This window comes from Lactuca virosa, chromosome 5 (assembly GCF_052849685.1).
Source record: "Lactuca virosa cultivar CGN04683 chromosome 5, Lactuca_virosa_CGN04683_v6, whole genome shotgun sequence".
Taxonomy (NCBI): domain Eukaryota; kingdom Viridiplantae; phylum Streptophyta; class Magnoliopsida; order Asterales; family Asteraceae; genus Lactuca; species Lactuca virosa.
Window position 1 is genome coordinate 430,581,457 of NC_136430.1, and position 26,051 is coordinate 430,607,507.

Consider the following 26,051-nt stretch of genomic DNA (forward strand, 5'->3'; position numbering starts at 1 on the left):
TAAAATAGTAAAATAGGGATCGTGAACTCATTCTAGGGTTTGAAACCACCGATGTAGGGTAGAGACGAGCTCGGAACTCCAGGGACCACTCCACGAGGTAACACACGAACCAAAGAGAAAGAGAGGTGTGTTTTAAAGGTGTGCTAGACTGAATGGAACAACCCTTTATTTATAGTCGATTTTTTGGGGTGTGCGTCGCGCCTTTCCTATGTGGGTGTGCATTCGAACACTGTGGCTCCACAGGAAGTTGCCACGTGTCCCCACCCTACTCAGCCATGTCACTCGTAATCTGTTCGAATCCAGTGTCAGGTGCGCGGTGGCGTGCATTTGACGCCCAATTAAATAGTTTTAAAAAATCATTACTTCCTCGTGTGCGCTCTAATCTAGACCCTCTCTATATCTATGTGACGATCTCAACGGGTACTACAACTTTCCTTTTGGTTGTTTTGGCCGTTTTGACTTTCATTTTCGAGCCCAACGGGGGTAAGAATTAATGATTTTATAAAAATGATAACTTACTCATATGGATCCCGTTTTCAAAAAACTTTTTCCTAAATTTTATATCTCGAGGAGTATTACGAAACTCCTTTTTGCACTTTTAGTCAAAACTCAACCAATCCCTAAGTACCGTTTTCGACGTAATTAATTTTAATTACATGGTTGATTTCTATTTTTATAAAATCCATAACTCTCTCCTTCGGAGTCGGATTTTTACGAATCTTATATCATTGAGATCACGTTAACATGTACTATCCAAGTATGTTAACAAATTGGAAAACGTCACAACTTTTGATTGCTAATTTTTAGAGTCTAATGAACGATTTTTGGCAAATAAATGTAACAACATATTTGATTCTTATTATCTTAAAAATCGAATATTACAATGCTTTCTATTACATTTATTTTCCTATTATTTCCTAACAGTGACTAGTGACGGAATTTTCGTCCCAAAATTTTACCTTGTCCATGGATTTCTTTTAAAATAAATGAGGGTACTTGCGTTTGGTCTTCTCTTTCCCATGTATACTCTGGTCCTCGTTTAGATTTCCATCGTACCTTAACTATGGCAATCCGATTCTGCTTGAGTCGTTTGACCTCTCTATCCATTATTTCGACAGGTTCTTCGATGAAGTTTAACTTAGGGTTAACCTGAATTTCATCGAGTGGAATGACGAGCGTATCGCCATAAAGGCATTTCTTAATATTTGACATGTGAAAGACTTTGTGCATGTTATTAAGCTCTAGAGGTAATCTGAGTCGATACGCAACTGGACCTATCCTTTCAAGGATCTCGAATGGTCCTATGTATCTTGGATTTAGTTTACCTCGCCTTTCAAACCTTATAACTCCTTTCTAAGGAGATACTTTGAGCATCCCCCTGCCTCCCACTTGGAATTATAGGGGTTTACGCCTCACATCGGCGTAACTCTTTTTTTGATCGCGTGCTGCCTTCAGACGTTCTCTTATCTGCACTATCTTCTCTATCGTATCGTGGATGATCTATGGTCCTGTTCGTAAGGTATCCCCTGTGAACTTCTTGGCTAGTTGGGTGTCGCCAACTTCCGTCCAACAAATGGGAAAACGACATTTCCAACCATACAGTGCTTCGAACGACGTTGCTTTGATGCTCGTGTGATAACTATTGTTGTATGAAAGATCAACCAGGGGTAGGTGAGTATCCCATACATTCCTAAAATCTATCACACATGATCTGAGCATGTCTTCCAGCATTTGAATGGTCATTTCACTTTAACCATCGGTTTGTAGATGATAAGTTGTACTCATATCTAGGCACGTACCAAGGGATTTCTACAAGCTCCGCTAGAAACGAGAGGTAAACCTACTATCTCTGTCAGAAATAATGGAGAAGGGTACCCCATGTAATATGACAATCTCTTTGAGGTACGTTCTGGTCAGCTTCTCCATCTTGTCCGTCTCTTTTATCTGTATGAAGTGGGAAGACTTGGTTAATCTATCGACGACTACCCATATAGTGTCATAACCTGCAGTAGTCTTTGTCAACTTGGTGACAAAGTCCATTGCAATCTGCTCCCACTTCCACTCGGGAATATCTGGTTGCTGTAATAATACTGAGGGTTGTTGATGTTCTGCCTTAACCTCGAACATGTTAGGCACTTGTTGATGTAGGACGCAATTTCAACCTTCATGTTCGGCCACCAATAATGGGCCTTCAGGTCTAGATACATCTTGTCCGCTCCTGGATGAATGAAATACCTAGTACTATGAGCTTCATTTAAGACTAGTTCCTTGACTCCTCCGTATTTCGGAACCCATACTTGGTTCATGAAATATCTCGTTCCATCATCCTTTACTTCGAGCTGTCTTTCCATACCTCTAAGGCTCTCTTCTTTAACATTTCCTTTCGTTAAAGCCTCAAGTTGAGCACTTCTAATCTGGGAGATTAGATTTTACTGAACAATCATTGTAAGGGATTTCACTCTATGAGGTTTCACTCGTTCCTTACGGCTCAAAGCGTCAACTACGACATTAGCCTTTCCTAGGTGGTAGTGAATCTCACAATCATAGTCGTTCAGCAACTCTAACCATCTTTTTTGCCTCATATTGATTTCCTTCGGATTGAGAATGTGTTGTAGACTCTTGTGATCCGTGTATACCACACACTTTTTTCCATAGACGCCAGGTCTTCAGGGTAAAAAACTACCGCTCTCAACTCTAGGTCGTGTGTGGTGTAGTTGTTCTCATGCACTTTAAGCTGTCTTGAGGCGTAGGCTATGACCTTCTCCCTTTTACATTAATACGCATCCCATTCCTTGGTGTGACACATTCTAGAAGAGATAGTATTAGTACACTACACAACATGTCCTTCATCTTTTGGAAAGCTGCTTCATGCTTGTCTTCCTTAATGAATTTTGCTTCCTTTTGGGTTAACATTGTGAGGGGTTTGGAGAGAAATTCTCTATAAATATCCAATAGTAGCCGTCCAGTCCTAGAAATTGACGCACTTCTATTGGCGTCTTGGGCGCTTCCCAATTCATGGCCGCTTCTATCTTGGAAGGGTCGACATGAATTCCTTTACTGCTCACCACATACCCAAGAAAGTGTACTTCTCTTAACCAAAATTCACACTTAAAAAATTTGGCGTACAACTTTTCTTTCCTTAACAACTCTTGGATTACTCAAAGGTGTTGCCCATGTTCTTCCTTGGTTCGTGAGTAGACCAGAATATCGCCATTGAATACAATCACGAATTTATCTAAGTAGGGTTTACACACTCGATTCATAAGATCCATAAAGACTGTCGGGGCATTGGTCAATCCAAAAGGCATGACCAAGAACTCGTAATGACCGTAGCGTTTTCTGAACGCAGTCTTTGGAATGTCCTATTCCATGACTCGAAGTTGATGATATCCTGATCTCAAGTCGATCTTAGAGAAGCAACTGGATCCTTGCAATTGATCAAAGAGATCGTCTATTTGGGGTAGAGGATATCTATTCTTAATGGTCAACTTATTTAGCTCTTTGTAGTCTATATACATTCGGAAAAATCTATCCTTCTTCTTGACAAATAAAACGGGTGCTCCCCAAGGCAAAAAGCCTGGTCTGATGAAACGTTTGTCAAGAAGTTATTGTAGTTGGCTGGAGAGCTCTTGCATCTCCAAGGGTGCCAATCTATAAGGAGACTTTTCTACTGGATCAGCTCCTAGGGATAGATCAATCCTAAACTCTACTTGACGAACTGGCGATGGATCGGGTAGATCTTCAGGGAATACATCATAGAATTCACACACCTGAGGTACTTCCTCGATCTTTTTCTTCTTATTGTCTTTCCTATCGACAATATGAGCTAAGAAGGCGAAATACTATTTCTGCAAGTATTTCCTAGCCTTCCTGCACGAGATGATCCTAAGGTTTTGATGGGTTTTACATGTATTAACGCGGATAAATCCTTAAAACTTAAGGTTACATGCAACCTAAAGATCTAAGACATAACACTATTGATGTAACATTCTATTGAACAACAAAACCCTAAAAACCCTAGGTAATTTCGAAATCAACATAAACGATCTTAGTATTACATACCTTATTGTTATTATAGCAAATAACAATTATCCTTGTCTTGTTGAGCCTTTGGAAGCAAGAACCACAAATGTCGTGCCTCTAATTGTTCACACCCAAGCTAGCAAGAAGGAGATTATGGAGATAGGGGGAAGGAGAGCAAAATTTCGGTCTAGCATTGGAATCATGGAGTTGCCGAAATTCTAAGGGGTTATACTCCGTATATAGTGCAACAAGGAAACCCTAGATAAGCCCAAAACCAATATAATAATATTATCTTGAATTGGTAATTAGCTAGCTTCCTAATTATCCTCCAAGGATAATTCTAGAACCCTAGAATCCTCCTAAAACCGTCAGGGAGGTTCTAGAATGCCTCTTGTTTACCTTATTGAACAATTACACTTTAATCCATGCACTTTTAATTAATTTTATTAATTCCAAAATTAATTCCAATTAATATCTGATTAATTATTAATTAAATATTACTATTTCTAACTAATATATTATTCTCATAATATATTAACAAATCATTTATTTCAACTTATTAATCAAATAATAAATCAACCTCTCTCTCCAAAAATCATCCTGCCCAGTCGCTAGGTTTGAGGGCAACCCAAAAGGACTATGCTACTATCAATTCAAGTTTATACCAATTATAGTTATGGGTTTAGACACCCAATCCAACAGTCTCCCACTTGGATAAGTCTGTAACTATAATTGCCAATATAACTTCCAAAGTGATCAACAAATTGTAGCTTCCAAAAGCCGATGTCGAACTCTGACTCATTCAGTTACGTGTTCTAAGATAAGTGATCAAATATTCCACCGTTCTAAAAAATATTGCACGAACATGAGACATGGATTATAATCAATCTCATTGTCCAAGATTTTTTTTCCAGATTTCTGATTTGTGATGACGACATAAGGCTTCTAATTGAACACATCAATTTAGTCTTGGCTAGGCCTAGCATTTATAATTCAACACAAAATCACCGAGGGGCCCAAAGATATCGCTTTTTCCGTTAGGGCAGAAGGAACGAATAAACTTTGACATATATGCTTTCATCTTTTACTCATCAAATCATACATGGCAGTACGTTTTATAACATCATGTTACTGGTGCGTTTACGCATTACCAATGTACAACCGACTTGTAAATTACAACTCATATATCTCCGCTTTAAGAATATAAGATATTACCGTCTCAGAATTACTCATGATAAAATTCATGAAGTAATTCTCTGAGTGTGGGTTTATCTAATACTCAAAATCCCCATTTTTTAAGTACTCATGAACATTGTAACAATCTTATTTCAATTTCTAATCCCCATAGACAATCTATAATTCAATTCATGACAGTCTTATTTCACTACCTATTTCCAAAAGTATGAGCGACTGTGGAATTTCGAATAATCAAATTATTCAGGAAATAAAATGTGCAAAGTGAAACACAATAATAAACTAATTAACTATGGTCTCAAAACTATTTAATATAAATAAAACTCTTATTATTTAATCATCATAATAATTAAGACTTTATTCATTGTATAATGTTTCGACTAATCAACTAACCACATGAATTAAACATCAGTCATCTCATGTTATGAACATGCATACTATGTCACTCTATGATCCTTCCTTTGTGAACAGATCGACCGGACACTATTCCAATGATGTTCATTTCACAATTCCAAATTCTTGTTACTACTAAAATGTGTTAGAATTCCAACCTTATATGCATTGACCTTTTGTGATGTTGAGGCTTCAAAGTCACAAAGACTAAGCCAACGATAATATAGAATGTTCCATTGGAACTTTTTTCACTAAAAACCATTCCATGGCAACGAAGTCTCAAATTCAAGGTACACTCCTTGAACACCTTTCTTGCATCAAAGTTTCCAACTCACATGTAGATTTTAATAATGAACTTTCATTATGGAAACATTTCCATATTCCATACGACCATCAATTTTGACCAAGAGTCATCCCAATCTAAAACATGTCACTATGGTCCTTCCAAACAACACCATACTTCCAATTTTCTGTAAGCAACCAATCTTTTGGTATAACCTTAGAATGTTCTTGAAAGTTGTTTAACAACTTTAGTCACACAAAGTTCTAGTCCTTTTCCCTCTCAATGCCCAAGGCATTTGGAAAAATTAGAATAAGTGAATATTATAGCTTATGTAATCAATCCTATATTCAAAGCATATGGGACTCGATTTGTTATGTCTTACATAAGGACCTGATATTTGTTCTGTCTCTTGCTATAATATTTCCATATATATAATTTCCTATGTTGACGTATTTCAACATGATATATATTTTTTATGACTATATGATCTAAACTTTTAGAATCGAAATGAAGTATGAGTGCCCTCTCCCTTAAGCCTATTATAGCGAAACAATTCCCAAACTTTGCAATTTACAAATTTGAGAACTTTGTTCCCTACGAATAGTATTGCCAACTAGCAATATTAGCATAACAACTATACTCCCACTAGCTTTGACATATACCCAGAAATCAACTGGACTTCTAGAAATAAATACTCTTGACTTTCTTACTAAAGTGCAGATTTCTGATACGTGATGCTTCGATAAGTCTCCAACTAGACTTCTTAAGCTTATACACCTTCATTGGATAGCATATGTGTGTGTGTTTAAACCCCTTCAACTTAGAGCTATAAGTCTTGAAAGTTCAAACAAATCCTTGCCATTTCTCACAATTCAAAATATGAAAAGGGATGCCGTAATCATATTATGAATTCATGAATGCAATTAACTCAACCACTAACCATGTTGATCTTTATCAGATCTTTAAAACCTATTAGTGGAAAGTGTTTCCTCATAATCAATCTTATGAATTAGAGCGAAAACTTTTGCCACTTAGATTTTATGGTGTATACGTTCCCATCCATGTGAACCTATCATTTCCAACCTACAATCATATGATAAGGTTTAGTAACAAAACCAAATTCAAATTTATCTCCCATTCTTGGACTGAACTTCATTATTCTAAATTTCTTTCCTTCTGGTAGCACAAGAGCCTACCAGCGCTTCCATCTTGTTAGCAGTTCACCCATATTGATCAATGTTCTTTCACTGACCAACGTTCTTTGCTTTTGTAGTTAAATGAAAAACATAGAACTCATAAGCATTGCTAACTCAACTGGAAGATGCACAAAAATGAGAATTTGTCAATCAACCACGACTGGTTATCAACCTCAATTCGTGTGCTAGTGATAACTAAAAGGTTTATTCTCGACTGACTCCTGAAACTCTAAAGATCAATAAGACTCCCACTGACTTCTTGACATATAAGTTTCTCTCTCAAGGAACATTCCTTGACGAGCTAAAAAAATATTCAAAAATTCGTGTGGATTCCCAAGAAAACACTTCATAGAATTGGTCTTAGTTTATCTTTGTTTTAACCAAACATCACAACTTCCAAATGTGCTAGAGTAAGAAAACATTATCACTCCCCCATTTCATGAGGTGTTATTAACCTACTTAGTATGAAATAAGCTTTCAAGATACAATCTATAGTAACTAGAGCATAGCTCTAAAACTTGGTTGGAAACAAAGTATGACTCATCTCTTGATTCCTCTTCTTAGTCATACAATTGCACTAAGATGTTCTTCGAGGATCAATTGTGATATAGTTCCACAATCATTAAGATGATCATAAAACATGATGCTAAAGTATTCTACTTTCCTTTCAGATTAGGAAACTTTTATCTTTCTACCTAATAGATTCTTATATTCGTTCTGCAACTCTTTAAAAACCCTTCCAAAATATTAGAATTATGCTTAATCTTATAAACACAACCATATTTAATGAAGCATTAGTAAATCATGACGAATAGAGTTATCGTCCTTTGTGGTGGGTCTGAAGAGTCCATATTAATATGTACTAGATCCATTAGTCCTTCACTTGACTCGCATAAACATGTGATCAATGAATTAGTCATAATTTTCCAACTATTAAAACTCTCATGCATCTCACAATTCAAATTGCACGACTTCAAGTTTCTATCTAATTGACACTTGGTGATGAGAATTCTTTTTCACTTAGTTAATTATGACACTACCACAAGCGGTATAATAAAATCCATAATTAATATTGCTATTAATAGAGATGTAACCAACACTTTCATAAATCACATTGTAAGGAAATACAAATAAGCCAACCAGATAAACCAAAATTTCACTTTTATTGATAATAAATGAAAAAATGGAACTTGTCCTTAGAATGCATAAAAATCAAAACTATGTTTCTAGACATATCCTAAGCAATCTATTAAATTATCATAACTCCTAAGAAATAGCTCCAAATTCTGATCATCGAACCATGTGACCGAAGTCCATCTTTCACGATCAGATTTAGCTCACTCTTCTTAAGCTTCCTTCTTTCTCTTACATCCTGCAATAACATCAAAATGTGATCATAACATCATGTATTAAGAGTCTATGAATAGGAATTTGTTAAGATAATTGAGTTAGATAATGGATGTACCTGAAGTAGAGTCACACAACTTGACTTCACTGTCTCTAAGATCTTTCAGGTAGTTTGGGCAGCCTCGCAACCAATGCCCCTACAATTCGCAATAGAAACATATGGACTCGTTGGGGTTAACACATGGAACCATCTCAGAACTAGCCTTTCTCTTTACCATACGATCAAACTGTTTGAACTTGGCCGACCCCTTTCCATTAGGAAGAAAAAAATATTTTCTGGACCACCATTGTCACCATTGTCAATGTTCATGGAAACTTTGGAATCAAACCCTTTAAGTACCTCTACTTCAAATGTGATCCTAAGTGTTTCTGCTTCAGCAACAATCAACATATATGTCAAATCAATTGGGGTCACATCGACATTCCTGATATGAAAGTTCTCAATGAACTGACCATATGACTTAGGAAGCAAAAGAAGAGCCAAATCAATGGCTTGCACCCTTGGAAAAACGACACCCAGTCTATCCAACTTGTCAATGTACGATTTCATTTCCAGAAACATGCGCACACACAGAATTTCCATCATGATGTCTACATGCCAATAGGGCTTGGATAGTTTCGTATCTTTCAACTTGAGGAAAACATGATGTGGGGAGAGTCACTAGAGGAGGAGGAGGAGGAGTTGAAGAAGCATGATGTCCAGTTCCACCATTTCAGAGAAAACATTTTCACCTTGATTAGAAAGTGGAAGATCATCTTCGGATGATAGATGAAAACCATTTCCAAAAGAATGAGGAAGATCATAATTGTCTTGACTTGACATCTATAATGGAAAAAAGAAAATTCAGGTTAGTTGATTTTCAATCCTTAATTATTAACCCATAAACTTTAAATTAAGGCTAGGATCCATATTTTCAATTCGAACTTTGAAGAGGGATGTCGTAATCAAGTTCAGATCTATTTTAGGTAGGTAAGGCTATTACCAATTTTAATCTTATGAAATTCCTAGATCTTTTGAGATTCATTGAATCTAATCAATGACATGTTTAATCTCACATTATGCTCTCACTTTTGTGACTGGGATGCCAAGGATCACAAATGACATGTGAATAACCATGCAAATCCGCTTGGCAACTTCGATGTCATTTATCATCTCACATTGATGTACCGGTTAACCACACACACTCCATCAACAATGGTAATTCTCAATATGCCCATCATATCCTTTTATAGTCCTTAGTGTGCCGGTTAACCACAGACGCTCTACTAACGACATATAAAGCATGATGTGCGTTTTCATGTATTAGCATACTTTTCACATTTTTCCTAAAGTAACTAAGAATGAGATTTTAAGATTAGTTTAGTTACTTTAATAACATTATACTTTTAATGAGGTTATGTCCTATCAAGTCCGTTCTGCTAACGACCCTCCACAAGGAAGCGGTGGGTAAGAGTGGACACCCATTCAACTGCCATTTTATATGCAGTTTCCTTATACCCTATTATAGACCGGCTTCGTGAATGAGACATACTAGCGACTTGACTGACTTATTCTTATACATATAGTAATTAATCTTATAGTACATATATATAAGGGTTTATTTTAAAACTTTTCGAAAATACAAGGTTTTGAATTTAAATTTCGAAATTAATATCTAATTAATTAAACTTAAACTTATACCAATAATGATTTAATATTTATCTTTTAATTAACGATTAATTAAATTATAAAGATAATCCACAAGTTCAAGATATAGGATATCTAATTAATTAAAACATTATGGATAATTCATAAATTCAAGATAAGGATATCTAACCACTAAGATAATTATTCAGTTTTACATAATAAAAACATTATCTAAGTTAATTATCCTAATCAATTCATGAATTTAAGCAAAATCTGATTTTAGCAATCTGATCGTCCACCATGTCGTGGTAAACAATTACCACGTCGTGTTAAATTAGAAAAAGAATACGAATACGCAGACCACCACGTCGTGGTGTCGAAACAGAATGACGATTCTGTTTATCCTCCTTGTTCAAGTTCAAGCAATATACAATCAATTATTAGACAACCATACGCTCTGATACCACTGATGGGTTTTACATGTGTTGACGAGGATAAATCCTTAACACTTAAGGGTACATGCAACCTAAAGATCTAAGACATAACACTATTGATGTAACATTCTATTAAACAACAAAACCCTAGAAACCCTAGGTAATTTCGAAATCAACATAAAAGGGTTTAGGGTTACATAGGGGTAACGTGATTGCTTACGCTTCGAGGTAGCAAAAGCCTCATGAGGAGAACTACCCTATGCATGATTTGGAGTTGGAAGCCGTGGTTTTTGCCCTCAAGATTTGGAGACACTATCTATATGGGGTTCGGTGTACTATTTATACTGACCACAAAAGTTTGAGGTATTTTATGGACTAGCCGAATCTGAATATGCGGCAACGGAGATGGTTAGATGTGGTAAAGGATTATGATTGCGAGATCATATACCACCTTGGGAAGGCTAATGTGGTGGCCGATGCTTTTAGTCGCAAGGCTGTGAGCTCATCTATCCGGGATATCTGCTTGAGGATGACTGTCACATCGCCTTTGATGGATTTGATCAAGAAGGCTCAGGTGGAGGGATTGAAAAAGGAAAACTGGAAGACCGAGCAGATCAGAGAACAAGTTCCCTTATTTTTCAGAGACAGTCACGGGTTGTTGACTCAGTGTGACAAAGTCTGGGTTTCGGCATCAGTTGGGGTGAGACAGACAGTTTTAAAGGAGGTGCATAAGTCAAAGTTTTCTATCCATCCAAAGGCCACGACGATGTACATGGATATGAGGTTGAATTATTGGTGGCCATGTATGAAGAGGGAAATAGCTTGGTTTGTGGAGAGGTGCTTGATTGCAGGAAAATCAAGGCCGAGCATTAGAGACCCCACGACAAGATGCAGCCCTTACCCATTCCCATGATGAAGTGGAAAGAGATTACCATTGATTTCATCACAAAATTGCCAAGGACGACACGTAGTGTTGACTCTATCTGGGCCATTGTTGATACATTGACTAAGAATGCGTATTTCATAACAATTATCGAGAGTATATCCACAGAGAAGTTAGTGGACATCTATGTCCGAGAGGTAGTAGTTCAGCACGAAGTGCCAGTTTCGGTGGTTTCGGACCGGGATGTTCGTTTCACCTCCAGAGTTTGGAGGATGTTTCATGAGGAGTTACGTACTCAGTTGCATTTTAGTACATCATGCCATCCTCAGGTCTATGGCTAAAGTGAGCAGACGATTCAGACACTTGAGGATATGTTGCGGGCTTGTGTGTTGTTTGGAGGGATTTGGGATATTTACTTTCCACTTGCCGAGTTCTCTTACAACAATAGTTACCATGCTAGTATTGAACGACCACCATTTGAGATGTTGTATGAAAGAAGGTGCAGGACCCCAGTTTGCTGGGGGGAGGTCGGGCATCGATTCATAGGTAGTACGGAGGTTGTACTCAAGACTACTGAGTTGATTCATCAGGTGCGCAACGGGTTGCGAGTCGTACAAAGCCGACAAAAGATTTATGCAGATCGACGACGTTCAGATATCGAGTTTCATATGGCAGACTTGGTGCTTCTGAAGGTGTCACCTTGGAAAGGTGTCATCCGATTTTCGGAAGAAGGGTAAGTTGGGCCCCATATTCATTGGACCTTTTAGGATTTCGGCCCGGGTGAGCAAGGTTGCATATCAGCTGGATTTGTTGTAACATCCTGTTTCCTTCCATCTCTGGGCCGTAGGTCGGAAGTCGATTGTGTAAGTATTTGGGCCTTAAAGAAGCAAAGTTTAGTCCTTGTAGAAGGAGGTAATGTAGGTTAAGAGATTTAACCTTTGAATTGTGTTTTGGGCCGAAGGGTAAAAAAGGGAAAAGTCATAGGCCATGTTTTTGCATGAAATATGGATTTTTGTTCGAGAAGTTTTTAGTCCAAGATAGTTAGATGATATTATAGAGCTCTTCAATACCTTTCAGTGGATATAAAGAACGTCGAAAACGGAGTTGGAACGAAAAAGTTACGACCGTTTGAAGTTAGGCGATTTCTGGGTCAGCCGCGTACGTTGCACATACGAGGAGTACGTAGGGCATGCTAGGGAATCCCTAGTAAGTTAGGCGTACTCAACATGTACGATGGGCGTACGTTGGGCATAAATTGAGTACCCAGCGCGTATGCGATTAGTGCCCAAACCTTATTTTCGTGGTTTGAGCCCTATTTAAGCTTTTTAACTCTCCCAAACCCATTTCATTCTCAACCTCCACCTCTCCAACACCCTCTCTTGAAACCCTAACCCTATATTGAGCCTTGTGAGCAAAAAGAATGTGTTTTTAAGTGCTTTGGAGTGTTCTTGGTGCACCTTTGAGAAGAATGAACTCATGTAAGAAGTGTTGGTTGCATTGGAGTATTTCATACTATTTTTTTTTTCCTTTTCCAGAGTTGTACATTTCAAACTTAGTGCATTACCGCTTTCTTTTGTCATCAGTTGTCATAAGTAAAAACTTACTTCCATATCTCGCAAAAAGTGTTTCCCACCTTTAACGATGTCCATTCTAAATTTTGTATATATTTCTTTCTATATTTTCCTTATATTTGTAGAAAACTAGGAAATTTCATGTTCTTTCCTATATTTATATAACAACAAAGATGATGATGCTAACGAAGACGACAACAAAAACCAAATAACACTAATGATGATAATAACAAAGACAACGATGACGACGACGACGACGACAACAACAACAACAACATTGTATGTCTCTTTGTATGTCTGTTGACCGGGCCTTGTGACAATAATTAAAAAATTCTGATGTATTTCTGTGGAATAAGGTTTTGAAATATGTTTTGGGTCAATATTTATTGCTATTATCCGACGGATGATTAGTGTAAAAAAAACATTTTTCATTAATTTCCGTTGATATTTCGTAGTACTTTCCAATTCAGTTTTGACAAATTTGTCTATGTCACTAGTTTGTTAAAATTATTATTAAATTGTGTTTTTTTTTCTTCTAAAGGATGTGTTCTCCAACATATCTTTTTATGTAGGAAATTTTCATGGGAAGATATCCACTTTATAGTAATGACCCTAACATCCAAATTCACCCTGAACTCGATTTCAACCGACAAAATGTGTTTATTGGATAAATTAAAACATGATTGAGAACATTAATTATAATAATAGATGAATTTCAGGGAAATTCGATAACATGATTGTTTATATATTTTCTTGCCAGATTTGCTCTATCATTTTCAGTTCTATTTATGTTTGTAATCCAACTCTTAAAACATGTTCGTGATGTTAGTATTAAACATGTTTATAATGTCCTGTATAATTCATTACTTTTATAACAATTTAATTGATTAAAATGAAAAGTTGTTAGTCTCATCTCACACAACACCACCACAATATTCCGTTGAAATAAAGACTGAATCTTTTTTTTTAAATGTTCCTTTTTAAATCAAAAGCAACTGCGACAACGAACTAGAACAAATTTGCACTTTACTAAATTTAACAATTCAAGGTCAAGGATGAAGAACAGCTTCAGACATATGGCTGTTGCTAAAAGCGATTTGGGATTCCGGCTTGTTGTTTCGTGTCTGTTGCTCCTCATTACAGATTGCCAGAGTGCTCAGGGGCATTTCAACAAACATGTTGCGCTCTTCATTTTCGGTGATTCACTTTTCGATCCTGGAAACAACAACTACATAAACACTAATCCCAACTTTCAAGCGAAATTTTGGCCCTATGGCGAGTCATACTTCAATCCGCCAAGTGGAAGATTCTCTAATGGCCGTCTCATCCCTGATTTTATCGGTGACAATATACATCTCATACAACCGCCAATTTTTTATTTTTTATTTTTTCCTTTCAATTTCTTGCTTATCATTCTTGATTTTCCTTCTGTTAACAGCTGAGTTTGCTGGATTGCCTCTCATTCCTGCGTATCTTGACCCCCTTTACCATAATAAAGAATTTGGGTATGGAGCAAATTTTGCGTCAGGGGGATCTGGTGCATTAGTTGAGACCAATGGAGGACTCGTATGTGTCCCTTCTTCGTATCCACCACTTGAATTATCTCATATATCGATTTCATATATAAATCAATTTGATGCATGTAGGTAATTGATCTCAAAACACAGCTACAGTATTTCTCGGATTTAGAGAAACGTTTTAGGAAGAATTTAGGTGATGTGAAAGCCAAGCAGCTTTTGTCCAACGCTGTCTACTTGTTTAGCTGCGGAATCAACGACTATGCAAGCCTCCTGCGCAACAACCAGAGTAGTCATCATCATCAGCAGTACGTTGAAATGGTGATAGGAAACTTGACAGATGTGTTCAAGGTAAACAGGAATTACGTTTCTAATCAATTACCTCAATATTTAAACAATTCTTTTTTTTTTCCCCTTAACTTGAAAAGGAAATCCATGAAAAAGGTGGGAGGAAGATTGGAATGACTATGATCCCGCAATTAGGTTGTTTGCCTATAGCTCGTGCACAGCAGCCATGCAATACATGCTACGAAGAATTTAACACCATAGCAAGTCTACACAATCGAGCACTATCCAAGAAAATGAAAGAGATGACAAAACAATTTGAAGGATTCATGTTTGCAAACTATGATCACTCAACTGCACTTAGCAAACGGATGAAGAACCCATCAAAATATGGTACTCGTAGAATCGTAGTGAGTTGATCTCATTGCTTTGAATTCATGAAGTAATAATTATGAAAAATTGTTGGAATTTGATGGATGTGCAGGTTTCAAGGTAGGAGACAGTGGATGTTGTGGTAGTGGTCCTTTACGAGGGCTTTATAGTTGTGGAGGAAAGAGAGGAATACGAAAGTTTGAATTGTGTGATAATCCTGATGATTATCTCTTCTTCGACTCTGCTCATCCTAGTGAAGCCGCATGCCGCCAATTCGCAGAGCTGTTTTGGAAAGGAGATTCCAAAGTCACATCACCTTACAATTTAAAAGCCTTCTTTTAAGTTACTTATTGTTTAAATTTAAGATATGATTCCTATAATTACTTGCTTAAACAACATTAAACAATCACTTTAGAATATGTGTATGTTCACAGGGGGTGAACGTACACATTCTAATGATTATAGGTGCTTAGGTAGTTGGTTGTTTATATGAGAATGCCCAATATACCCAATATATACATCTATACATACACATGTGAATGATCAACATGTTGGGTTGAATAGTTTTATTGATCGTTCATAAGTCACAAGTAAACTATTGTCATATACGGTTAACTTACAAAGTCTAATAACTTATACATGATAATTATTAACAAGTAAAAGTATTTTGGGAGTATATATATGGATACTGATCTTTGTATGTAGAGAATAAAAGTTTATGATATTTGATATATTTTATATTTTAGACAAGTACAAAGGTGTTAAAAGATAAATCAAATGAAAAATGTAATTGTTTAGTCGTAAACTAAGAAATATTAAATTTACGCCCTTTAAATGTAATAACTAATAAGTACCAAACTCATAAAAGAACGAAAAGTCATCAAACATGGCCCTTAGATTATAAACGATAAAGGCTTAAGATTAGTTCTTAGACCTTCCTATATACACACCACGAGGGTGGTTCGTTAATCGTTACCACCGTGTATTGTGGTGGTTGTGGTGTCACGTAGAGGAAAAGACATACAAAATTAACGAAATCGAAGGTGTGTGATTTTTATGTATAATCGTCTTCCTTTCATAGGACTTTAACTTCATCTATATTTGATATTTCAGGTTTGATTTGTTGTAAGAAATTCTTAATTGAGAGGTTTCATCAAAGAAGATCATCTAATGTATACTTCTATCCATCTACGTGTTTTATTTGAGTTTTTGAGATTATATAATGGAGATTCATTAATTGGCTCCTTTTAAATGAAATTATATGGATAAGTTGATGATGTTAAGAGGGTAGAACACAAGTTTTAATGTAATATGTCCATTCAAATTGAGAAAAACCATGACAATTAGTTTATATGGTGAGATTTAGGTTTAAAATGGTATTTAACCATTAATGTCAATGGTGGATTTGATTTGATTGCTTTTAGGGAACGAATTATATGTTAGAGAATTTGTGTAAAGAATGAAACTTAGAAATTTAGAAATTTAGGTGTAGTATGGTTGTGTGAATCTACTAAACGGAGGGGGCATTAAGAATCATTTGATGATGTTCATATCTTTGTTAATTACAAGTTGTGAGGCTCATGTATTACATGGGTTAATTTAAAAAAAATAAATATAAATGTCAAAATATTTGAAAACTTTGAATTTATAAGAAAATAAAAAAAATAATGAATTATTATAATAGAAATATTTTTTTATATTTTAAATTTAAACAAATAATTTAAATAAATAAAAGAAACTAATAAACTTTAATTTTGAGAATTTTTGAAATTAAAAGATAAGTTCATCAATGAAATTGATATCAATTTATTACTACATTTATTGTAATTATTATATTAAAATATTATGTGAAATTTAATAAAATAGAAAAACTAATAAAATGACATGTGGAAAAAAAATTTAATTCAAAATATCCACAAAATTTGACAAATTGAATGAAAATGTGACAAGTGTCAAAAAAATCATTTATTTATTAGAGAAGATATGTTTAATAGTTAACGGTTTATGTGATTTTATATAGAATATGCACAATAAGTGTAATTTAAGTTGGATGGGGTGGTTCACAGGCCTTCTTTAGCATGTATGACTTTGTAATCTATTTTTATTTTTATTTTTTTCTACTTTCTTGCTATCTTTATTTTCTAATTTGATTTTTCCGTTCTGAAAAATTATGTTTACACATAGTTGTCCTATTGTTTTTATTCAGTTTATAACAAATTATTGAAATCGTCCATATGGTTTACAAAAATTTCACATTTGGTCCCTATCTTTTGTTTTGCACTCGGACCGTCCCTATAGTTTGTTTTCGTTTCATTTTTCGTCCCTGAAAAAAGTAAAAAGACTATTTTTCCCTTTGTATTTTTTTTTCAATTTTTTTTTTCTTATTTGTTTATTATGTATCAAATAAAGAAATCAATTAAATGATTTATAGACATGGGATCCACTCATACTCCTACATCCAACAACCACCGGTCACCAGCAACCCCCGTTCAACCACCACATTTGACATCTGATAGCACCGATTCAACCTTATCTCCGGTCACTACACCAAAATGAAAAGAAATTGAACCAAAAAAAAAAAAAAAAAAAACCTATATAATCACAATCAAAATCTGTAATCAAAACCAAACCAAAATCAAAATCAAAATCTATATACAATACCTGAAATCAAAATGTGTTCCTAAAAATCATTCCAGAAATCAAACACAAAGTCAGTTTGTCGATCTTTTGGTTCTGTAGGTTCCAGATGTAGACGAAAGTGAGTTCTACATGTAGATTGCAAATACATTGAGGAGATAAAGGGGATGGTGACCGGCTCCATAGGTGAGGTCACCGACGAAGTTTTCACATGTCGATGAGGTCACAGCTCCAGGGCAAGCTCTAACTTTGACGACATCAGAACCACTGAAAACCCATGGATCGCCGACCAAAGCCACTCTGCCGCTTCTCTCCATTCATTTCTTTCACCAGAAATCGATGCCATCGCCATCTACCCATTCTTCCTCCCTCTTGGCTATACCTATTTGTTTATCGCCTACCTGAACTAGATCTGCTTAGAGATGGTCGATAGTAGTGGTGTTGGCCTCCGAGTGGTGGTGATGGTAGCAGAAGAGGATAATGAATAGTGGCGATAGAAGAGGATAGTTAATTGGGTCATAGCTCCAACGGGGACTTGAATTACAGGTTCAATGTCGACTTTGATTCCGATGGTGGCGGCTTTAGAGGTGCAGTTTTACGATACCAGAAATAGAGTGATCCTCGTCGATGATGGGTTGTAGATTTCAAGCCACCTCAGTACCCATAACATTGATCTTCCTGGGGTCGCTGGAATAGAGTGGTCATCGGCAATTTTCTTGTGATGGGTCGCCGGATTTGAAGAATGTAGAGAAGAATTGAGTGTGTGGGAGGCAGAGAGATAGAAGGCAGAAAGCCTTTTTAGGGTAGATGGTGGCCCACATGTTTTACTCTATTATAAATAAATTTACAACAATAAGTTAACTGAAAATAAAACATTAAAGGTATTATAATCATCTTTTATTAGGTAAGGACTTGCACCGTAACAAAATCAAAACTATGGATAATCCGAGTACAAAAGAAAAAATAGGAACCCAAAGCTAATTTTTTTTTTTTTTTGCTTCCATAATTATTGTTCAAGTAGATTTTACATATTATTATCTTTGGATTTAACAATTCACATGCACTAGTTATATATGAATTTATTATTTATACATTTCTAATACTAATCCTACATTCATTAATTTGATATATATTATTTTAATTATATACAATATTGATACTGATTTGTAGACAATAATAAGATGCTTTTAGCGATATAAATCATTAAAACTTATATATAAACTTTAATAATATATTTTTAGTAAAAGAGATTATATGTATAAATTTGGAGAAGGTATAAATTAAATATTTAAAAAATATGGGATATAACTATAACATACTTTCAGAAGGTTAAAGTTGTAAAAAAAAAGAAAAAAAAAGAAGGACCATTTACGTAACTTTCATATTAATCCTAGACAAAACTTCAAAAATAGTCCTTATGGTTTCACGAAATCTAAAATTTGGTCCCTAATTTTAAAAAACATCAAAAATGGCCCCTGTGGTTTCAAAATTTTTAATGTTTAGTCCTTCCACCTAACTCCGTCAGCTTTCTACCGTTAAATAAAGACATTTTCATCATTTCAATACCCGGGGACCACTTAAAAAGAAAAAATGAAATTTAATATGTAAAGGGTCCACTCACTCACTCTCTCTCTCTCTCTTCGAGACATGTGCACCAATCCTCCTCAACCTCATTCTCTATTCTCTCTTCTTCATGGCTTTCCCATATCATCTTTCTCTCTCTGATAATCAGTAGCAGTATCATCCTCCACAAATGCTCAAATTCCTTCACCTTTTCACAGATTATTAAACCATACCCCTTTCCCCCTCCCCAATCGGTGGATTTAAGATCTACAGAAAAGAATTTGAAGAAGAAAAAAAATGGAACGAGATTACCCACACAGCAAGATTACACCTTCTTTAATGGCGGCAATTCCACTTCCGCCTCCACTGTCGCCGCCTCTGCTTCTGGTTTTTCAAGTATGATCGAGAAATCGAAGCTATGAAATGAGGTTGAAGAGAAACCAAAGCTCTTTTGCTTCCTTCACTGGCGATTTAAACGAAGCAACTGAGATCCTCTTCCTCCATTTCAACTTCTGGGTATTTACTCAACTTAACTCCATTTTTCTCGATCTTATTTCTGTTTTATTTTGTGGATTTTTGACTATTCGAGCTAACTCCAAGTACGAAAAGCGATTGATCGGTAACTAACTATGGTTTTTAAACAAGAAAATTCCAGAGTAGATTTGGAAGGGTAAGAACGATAATATCATAAGATGAAGACATAATTTGTGGTGATATATCACTATGGAGATTTAGGGGAGAAATTGAAAAAGTTGAGGTAACGTCTGTATTACCAGAAACAGAGAGAGTTCGGTGGTTCATCCAGATACACATGAACCCGGTTTTGGAATCGATTAAAGAGGATGGAGATGTGGGGGCTGGTTCATCCAAATGACTTGATTTTGAAGTCTGTGGGTTAATCCAAGGACCAGATTTGCAACTTGGAGAGTAATGGACATGATTTTTGACCCCGCCCACCTTGTTTCCCTTCAAATCTTCAGTTGCATGTCTGAAATCAGAAGCGAGAATAGAAAGTGAAAAGAGAAATGGGTCAGAAAAAATGTGTAAATTGTTCTTTGGAGGTAGCTCAACCACTTCATCTTCTTTACTGTTTCCAAGCTTTATGTCGGTGGGGAAATCACGATCAATTGCTCCGGCGAGGTTTCTGCAACCATAAGAACTTACTTGAACTTTTGAGATATCTGCCATCATTGAAGCACTTCAAATAGGCTTTTGTTTCTCCAGCTAGGTTCCAACGATCGCCAAATCAGACGGGTAGGGTTAGAATCAATGGCTAGGTTCCAGTCTGTGTAAAATTCAAATCAGTGTATTATGGAAGAACTCAAAATGTTTTTGCTGTAAATGTTTTTTTTTTATGTTGATTGGGTTATTGAGAGAGAGAGTGAAAGATAGAGAGTGTGGGGACCCTTTACATATTAAATTTCATTTTTTTTTCTTTTTATTTAAAACTAGTTTATAACTCGGGGGAACCACGAGTTATAAAATTAATTAAACTTTCATAATAAAAATTTATAATTATTAATAAATTATTTTAAATAAATCATTTTAAAAAAATTATTAATTAAGAGATATATCAAAATTTTAAAGTTATTATAACTTCAAATTTAACATATAATTAGAAAATGTAAATTTGAATTTTGAAATGAATTGTTATCTGATATATCTACATGACACATGACATAATATTAATGAGGAGTTGTATTAGAGTGACATAATATTAATGAGTTGTATTAGAGTGACACTTGGCAAAAGAAGATTAAAATTATTCATTTATTAAAATAGGGATAAGAGAAAACCTCAAAAATGGTCCCTGAATATTGAAATGATGAAAATGCCCCTCACTTAACGGTAGAAAGTTGACATAGTTAGGCGTAAGGACTAAACATTAAAGTTTTTGAAACCATAGGGACCATCCGTGAGTTTTTTAAAAATTGGGAACCAAACTTCAGATTTCGTGAAACCACAAAGACCATTTTTGAAGTTTTATCTTAACCCTATCTTCGACGTGGATCCAAAGCGCATTTTTATAAAACACACACAAAAAAAGCACCATTCTTGCAAAGCTTTTTAGAAATAGCCCCATTTTTCACAAAATCCTCTAGTCCATAATCAGATAATTTCACCATTTAAATATAGACAAAACTGCAAAAATATTCCCTGTGGTATGCATTTTTTCTGAAGTTTAGTCCAAACCTCAACTTTTTTAGATTGGTGGTCCTTTTGACCATGTTTGCTTGTGATTTTGGTCCCTCAAAAAACTAAAAAAACTAAAATGCCTTTCTGATACATTTTTTTTATATTTTTTCTATTTAATTTAAAGTTTTAATAATAAAAATATGGGGCCACCTCTCTCTCTCTCTCTCTTTCCCTCTCTCTCTCTCTCTCTCTCTCTCTCTTCCTGTGTGTGTGTGTGAAGATGCAATCTGGTGGGGAGAAAGAAGGGGAAGAACACACATATATGTTGTGATTCATCTGTTGTGTGTGTATGTTCATCCTCGTATGTTGAATCTGAAATTGATTTTGCATTTCGTTTCTGGAACTTAAGAACTTAAGACTAAAATCATCAGATGCACACATAAAAACACACAACACAAACAAATCAATTTTTGGGGATGGACACACGTACACAAATCGATTCTAGAATCGATTTATGTTTTTTTTTTTTGCTTCAAAAACGATTTTAAGAACAAATGATTCATTTTCGACTTTCAATTTTTATAGTCTCGGCTGATTCAACATGTTCTTTTGATTTCCCTCTTCTTTGAGAAAAACGACTTTAGATTCTAGTTCTAATTTCATTTCAAAATCGATGGATTACTTATATGCTTTTTCGGCTAGCATTTGTGTGTTTCTTATATGTTAGAATGTCAGATATGCAGGATTGTGTGAACATTCATGCGACCACCTAGGGCTTTAATAGATCTGAGATGAACATAAACAAGAAAGGTTTTCAGATCCGTAAACGGAGAGGGAGAGGCTTTAGATCTTGAGACGGAGATGGGGAGACTTTAGATCTGGAGACGGAGAGGGAGATGTATCAGATGACAATAGAGACAAAGAGGCTGGAATGATGTTCAGGGGCAAACTTAAGAACAAACCCAGATTTTGTGTATGAGTTTTGTTTTTGGGATGATTTTAGGCAGATACGAAGTGGTAGAACAATTTAGGTGGGGATGGAGGTGGAAGACGGTGATGGTGGCGGATTGTGGTGGTGGCAGACGATGGTCAAGCGATGGTAGTGGCTGAAGATGTTCTTGACTTCATGAAGATGTTCTTGGATGTTTATCAAATACAAATCCAGAGAGAGGGGGGGTGGGAGATAGAGGAACCTATTATTTTTTAAATATTAAATAAGTAAATAAATAATATATTTAAAAAAATGAAAGAAAAATGAAAAATAAATACCCCAAGGGTATTATAGTCATTTCAATATTCATAAGGACCATTTCCACATAGAAAAATGGCTAAAAGGACCATGAAACCAAAAAAGTCGAGGTTTGGAATAAACTTTAGAAAAAATACATACCACATGGACCATTTTTGTAGTTTTGTCTTAAATATATGCTTTAAATGGAAGGCAATGTAAATACTCAGTGTGAAGCTATAAGATCAACTTTAGACATATATGGCTCTTGCAAAAAGCCATTTGGGTATTTTGTTGTTTCTTGTATGTTGATCCTTACAAGTTGCGAGAGTTCTCAGGGGCATTTCAACAAACATGTTGTGTTCTTCATTTTCGGTGATTCGCTTTTCGATCCCGGAAACAACAACTACATAAACACTACTACGAAAATTCAAGAGAATTTTTGGCCTTATGGCGAATCATACTTCAAGCAGCAAACTGGAAGATTCTCTAATGGTCGGCCCATACATGATTTCATCGGTGACATATATAAATCTCAAACAACCGCCAATCTTTCTTTTTTTCTTTCAATTTCTTGCTTATTTATTCTTAATTTTCCCTCTGTTAACAACTGAATTTGTTGGATTGCCTTTCATTCCAGCGTATCTCAACCCTCATTACCATAATAATTAATTTGTGTATGGAGAAAAATTTTGTTGGATTAGGTGTCTAATGTCACAACTAGCATTTTAGCTAGGAAAATTGTATCCTTATGAAATCATTCAACCATTGTAAAGCATGTACTCTAAGTGAATATCAATCAATGCCCATTTAAATACATCTTTTATGTTCAATTAAGGGTTGAAAACCCTAGAGATCCAAGTTCAAGTTCTTTATGGACTAGAATTTCCTTATTGGGCCTAATGGACCAATAAGCATTCAATTCAACTATATTGGGCTTGGAAACCCTATTTGGATTCTAAATGGACCCAATTCATAAACCTATAACATTTTGGACCATTTGGACTTAGAATGATTCATTCTAACCCTAATGGGCCTTATTGGGCCATAACTAATCCAATTAACCATAATAGGCCATAAATCCATTCTTTTATGTCAAATTGGACCGTTAATACACTTAAGGGCCCAATGGGCCAAAACATATTTATTGGGCTTCACAAAATCGACCAAAACCAAGAGTGGGCCAAACTAATTCAATTTCATCCATCTTAAGCCCAATTCTTGGCCCAATGAGGAAAAGAAAAGAAAAATAAAGGGAAATTAGATGAATTATGAGAGCTTGCCACCTCTTTATTGCATGGTGGATCTCCATGCACATCACCTCACTCCCTCTCTCTTCTCTTCTTCTTCTTCTCTGCCGAACCTCACTCTCACCACCTCATTCTCTTTCCTAAATCTTTCAAGAACACTCTCTCTAGAAAACCTCCTCTCTTCTCCAAATTTTCAAAGATCTAGGGTTGTTCGAGGAGATTTCCACCAAAAATCATCTTTCCTTGGTAAGTTCCTACATACCCAAGTTATATAACTTCATTCTTATGTTAAGAACACTTCTCCTAAACATTTTTGGTGATCATAATCTTAGAAAACCCCCATAAGCTCGAGATCTACTTCAAGGTGTTGCTAGGACCAAAAATCTCTTCATTTCTTCTTCAAAACCGAAACATCAAAGCAAAGGTGAGTTCATACCCACTTGTTTTCGGTTTTTACATGATTTTTGGGGGAGAATACAAGTAAAATGTGTATATCTATGTGTTTTATGCATGTCATGTGTGATTTCTTAGTTTATTTTGTAAAAATATGTTAGATCTTAACACATCTCGACATCTTAAGCAACATTGAGTAAAAATCCATGAACTAAGACACCTTATACATCATATTATCAAGTTCAAAGTGTTTACATGTTTAAGATATGAAAATTTAAAGCAAAAATCTTGTTAAGGGCCATATTTATCAAGAAAACAAAAGATAAGGGCAAAAAGTGACATTTACGGTTTTATAAGGATCAAACAGGTCATACTTATATAAAAATGGGTTTTTATGATAACCCTACTTTTCAAAGGACCAAAAGTGTAATTTTTAGCCTAATGGGCTTAATAATTGGGCCTCACGGTTTTGGGCCCAAATTTGCGAAAAAAATAAGAGTTTTGGAGTTAAAAATGTCATTTGATCAAAGTTTGAGTCATAAATGTAAATAAGCCGAATTTAGGGGTGAAAATAACATTTATTTCTAAATTGGGCTAAAAATGCAAAGTTTTTGGAAATTTGGGCCAAAAATGTAAAATTCACGAAAAATGGGTCGAGAATGTAATTTTCTGCAAAAATGGGCTGAAAACGCCAATACATGTATTTTTGGGTCAAACCTGTCAATTATTAAACATTTGGGCCGAAAATATAGATCTTTTATAAATTAATGGACTAAAATGTTATTTTTAACTAAAATAGACCAAAAATGACATTTTTGTGAAATAAGTCTTTAAATGTCTCAAATTAGTTTTTAAGCGGTTTAAAGCGCATGTTTTATTAAAATTAAGTTCAACTTATAGAATTACGACTTAACAAACGAAATACAACAATGGTGCGATTATTGGGCCTAGTAATTGCTATACATGTTTTTGGGCCTTCGTGGTCCATTTACACGTTTATTGGGCCCAATGTATTCATCACATGTCTATTGGGCCTAAGTGACCCAAGCACATGCTAAATGGGCATAATTTAGCATTTACTTGTTATTGGGCCTTAGTGGCCCATTTACATGCTAATTTAGCCTGAAAATAACTTACACGACTAATGGGCCATAGTTGCCTTTTCTTCATGTTTGTTGGGCCTTGTCTTATCATTTCAAACATTATCTAATGATCGAACTTCTAAATACATTTAACATTATACAAATTCATGTGAATACAAATGAGATCTAGTGAGACGTGTCGGTTGACACCACTGAGTGTATGGTCGTAGCTTGTAGTTATAATCAGAGTCTCCTGGAGGGAGAGCGAGAGTTTGTGTATAGATCTATATGGGGGTGACTCCCCCACACCTGAGATGTTCGCTACAGTTAGACTAGGCCAGTATAGGGTGACAAAACCTTGAACGAAAATCTGGCATTTGGAAAAATGCCAAGACATGCAAATCAGTCACTATCATGTATGGTTATAACGACTCAAATAGAGATCCATTTCCATTAAGACATTACGGAAAATTAAAAACTCGTAAGTCATAATGATACAAAACATTTCTACAGTGCAAGGACCGTGACATTTTTATAAATCAGAAAATATCGGATTTTCTGGGGAAATACTATTATT

At 35.4% G+C, this 26,051-nt stretch overlaps 1 protein-coding gene and 2 long non-coding RNA genes across 5 annotated transcripts; 2 read left to right on the forward strand and 1 right to left on the reverse strand.

Moving 5' to 3' along the window:
• Positions 1-13,968: 13,968 nt before the first annotated feature.
• Positions 13,969-15,717, forward strand: LOC145113196 (GDSL lipase-like). Of its 2 annotated transcripts, none has more exons than XM_079049317.1 (5): positions 13,969-14,352; positions 14,450-14,577; positions 14,658-14,879; positions 14,957-15,223; positions 15,298-15,438. In XM_079049317.1, exons 1-5 carry the CDS (start codon positions 14,067-14,069, stop codon positions 15,307-15,309), a joined length of 915 nt encoding a protein of 304 aa, XP_078905443.1. In that variant the 5' UTR covers positions 13,969-14,066; the 3' UTR covers positions 15,310-15,438. The 2 variants fall into 2 exon arrangements, with proteins under 2 accessions (XP_078905443.1, XP_078905442.1); XM_079049316.1 differs by having other exon boundaries at positions 13,972-14,352; positions 14,957-15,206; positions 15,298-15,717.
• A 1,723-nt stretch (positions 15,718-17,440) lies between these two features.
• LOC145113198 (uncharacterized) lies at positions 17,441-20,048 on the reverse strand. Of its 2 annotated transcripts, XR_013710744.1 has the most exons (3): positions 19,448-20,048; positions 17,847-18,651; positions 17,441-17,727 (listed from the first exon to the last, which is right to left on the reverse strand). It is a non-coding gene; the product is annotated as an uncharacterized LOC145113198 (long non-coding RNA). The 2 variants fall into 2 exon arrangements; XR_013710743.1 differs by lacking the exon at positions 19,448-20,048 and having other exon boundaries at positions 17,847-18,754.
• Positions 19,790-20,740, forward strand: LOC145113197 (uncharacterized). Its single transcript, XR_013710742.1, has 2 exons — positions 19,790-19,901; positions 20,041-20,740. It is a non-coding gene; the product is annotated as an uncharacterized LOC145113197 (long non-coding RNA).
• Positions 20,741-26,051: the final 5,311 nt, after the last annotated feature.

Bases quoted from the DNA above. Each gene is read 5' to 3' on its own strand.
- LOC145113196 (XM_079049316.1), top strand. From the start codon at position 14,067: ATGAAGAACAGCTTCAGACATATGGCTGTTGCTAAAAGCGATTTGGGA. The intron at 14,353-14,449 runs GTGACAATATAC...TTCTGTTAACAG, and splicing joins TCTCATCCCTGATTTTATCG to CTGAGTTTGCTGGATTGCCT. The intron at 15,207-15,297 runs GTACTCGTAGAA...ATGGATGTGCAG, and splicing joins GAAGAACCCATCAAAATATG to GTTTCAAGGTAGGAGACAGT.